The 1996-nt window shown below is 36.2% G+C and overlaps 1 protein-coding gene across 1 annotated transcript; it reads right to left on the bottom strand.

The window, feature by feature from the left end:
• Positions 1 to 338: 338 nt before the first annotated feature.
• Positions 339 to 1937, bottom strand: LOC119663944. Its single transcript, XM_038073533.1, has one exon. The coding sequence runs from the start codon at positions 1935 to 1937 to the stop codon at positions 339 to 341; it is 1599 nt and encodes a 532-aa protein (XP_037929461.1).
• Positions 1938 to 1996: the final 59 nt, after the last annotated feature.

Below are 1996 nucleotides of genomic sequence, written 5' to 3' on the forward strand. Positions count from 1 at the left end.
TGCAACCAAATTCTTTGTTGTGTCTAGCAACCAAGAATTAATGCCAATGCACTGGCCTTGATATATGTTACATATTCAAAGTTCAGTGCCACTGCACTTAACAAAAAATATAATGCAAATATTCAAGTTCAGTGCCCACTGCATTTTACCAAATTAAATAATGCAAAGGAAAGTCAAAATTTGGATATTGCTAACATCAGCATATATGTTCAAATTTTACAAATATTGTACAATAATAACAATAGTAATAATAATAATATTTTACAATAATAATAATGTGTGAACATGCTGCCCGCCTTGAATTGACAACATCAATTCTAATTATTGGAAGCTGCAAGTCAACATGCTGTATCCTCGGTCATCTGCTGATGTCGTGGCATCGGTATTGGAGGTGTTTGATAAGTGATTTTTTGCCTTCGCCATATATATAATAGTGCACTAGCGACACATAGAAACATTGCTAATGCAACGTAGCTGGTTATTAGACTATGTGTCCCTGGACTAATAGCATCAGTTGGAAAACTGGAACTCTGGATGTGGCCTAATTTTCGTTGAATAAGTTCAAGCTCATGGATTGTGGGTGACAATGGTTTGACGCTGATGTTATTGCTCGCATATTGTTTTGTCCATCCTACAGATAGGTTCAATCTGGTGATCGATGCCTGCATTGAAGTAACCATTTTTTGATGACCTTGAATCGTAATGTGTTCATTTTTGATGATGCATTCAGGTTCTAATTTAATCAAACCACTGCCCACTAAAGTTAATTGAAATGCTTTCTTGTTGCATACTGCATTCATTTTGATATTATTTATGGTTGCGTAAATCCATTGATTCGGATGATTTAGTTGATACCATACAGTTGTGTCCTTGAGCTGATACATATCGCATCTTGGTTTAGCTTGATTGTTAAATAAGTCAATTTCACAATTATTGACGTTTGACGAGTCATGAAATGTTGCTTGTATGTTTGGACATAATAACTCTTCGTCACTTATCGATATGCATGCGTCCACTTGATGCTGTGTCATTGGTCGAAATTCATCATGATGCGGACTGATGGCTAGAAATTCTGTTGAAAGTTTCACTGATAAAAGTGTGTTATTTATAGCTGCCACAATTGGAACAAGATATAACAGTTGAAATTCTCTTGGATCCGTGAGAGATAAGTCGATGCAAAAAATGACATGGCCCTTTGCCAGGATTCCGTTGATCTTCATGAGCCTATATACTTCGAGTAAGTTATTGTGGTGGATAGGTAACTGTAGGTGTGATGGAAGATGTGCTCTAATCATCATTATTTGCTCACTAAGCTGTTGTGGAGTCAGCAGAAGAGGATTTATTTTATCGTGATGACTGTCGATTAGTACGTCCATAATTGATGAGTGAACTCTTTGCTGGTTGGATACCATCATGAGCATTTGCATTGACAACATAAGCATGTTTTGTGTTACGTGTATGTCGTTTATTGACTCATCTGTATACAACAAGTTATTGATGCGCTTTTCAATTTCTTCAAATTTGTCATGCATGTTTAATTGGTTCTTCTTAAAGATATTGATAGTTGAATCAACAAGTGACGTTTGGTTTTTAACGAGTTGTTCCAGGTGATTGTCGTTCCTTTTAAGACCATTTATTGTGCTTGACATTTGTGCCGCGTAGTTTGAGTCGAGGACACCAAACAATGAATTTGCAAAATTTCCGACAATGTCTATAGCTCCTCTTGTTATTCTTTTTCTAACAGAAAGAAGATTAAGTTCCATTTGCAGTTCCTCCGTTATACGGTCAAAATAGTTGAGTAATACCTTGCAGGCAGTGTTATCCAATGCCTTGTCGCATAAATTGTTCAACCTTTTTGTTCCATCAGCTAAAATGCTCATTTGTTGTTGGTATGGGGAAAGGTCAAAATATACAATCATTTTCCAATCAGCAGACATGATTTTGACTGGTTTAAGCTGCTCAAAATAAATGCCAGGTTTGTTGTTGAAGGTTGTTA

This window comes from Teleopsis dalmanni, unplaced genomic scaffold, assembly GCF_002237135.1.
Source record: "Teleopsis dalmanni isolate 2A unplaced genomic scaffold, ASM223713v2 unscaffolded_contig_1146, whole genome shotgun sequence".
Classification (NCBI taxonomy): Eukaryota; Metazoa; Arthropoda; class Insecta; order Diptera; family Diopsidae; genus Teleopsis; species Teleopsis dalmanni.

Bases quoted from the DNA above. Each gene is read 5' to 3' on its own strand.
- LOC119663944 (XM_038073533.1), bottom strand. From the start codon at position 1,937: ATGTCTGCTGATTGGAAAATGATTGTATATTTTGACCTTTCCCCATAC.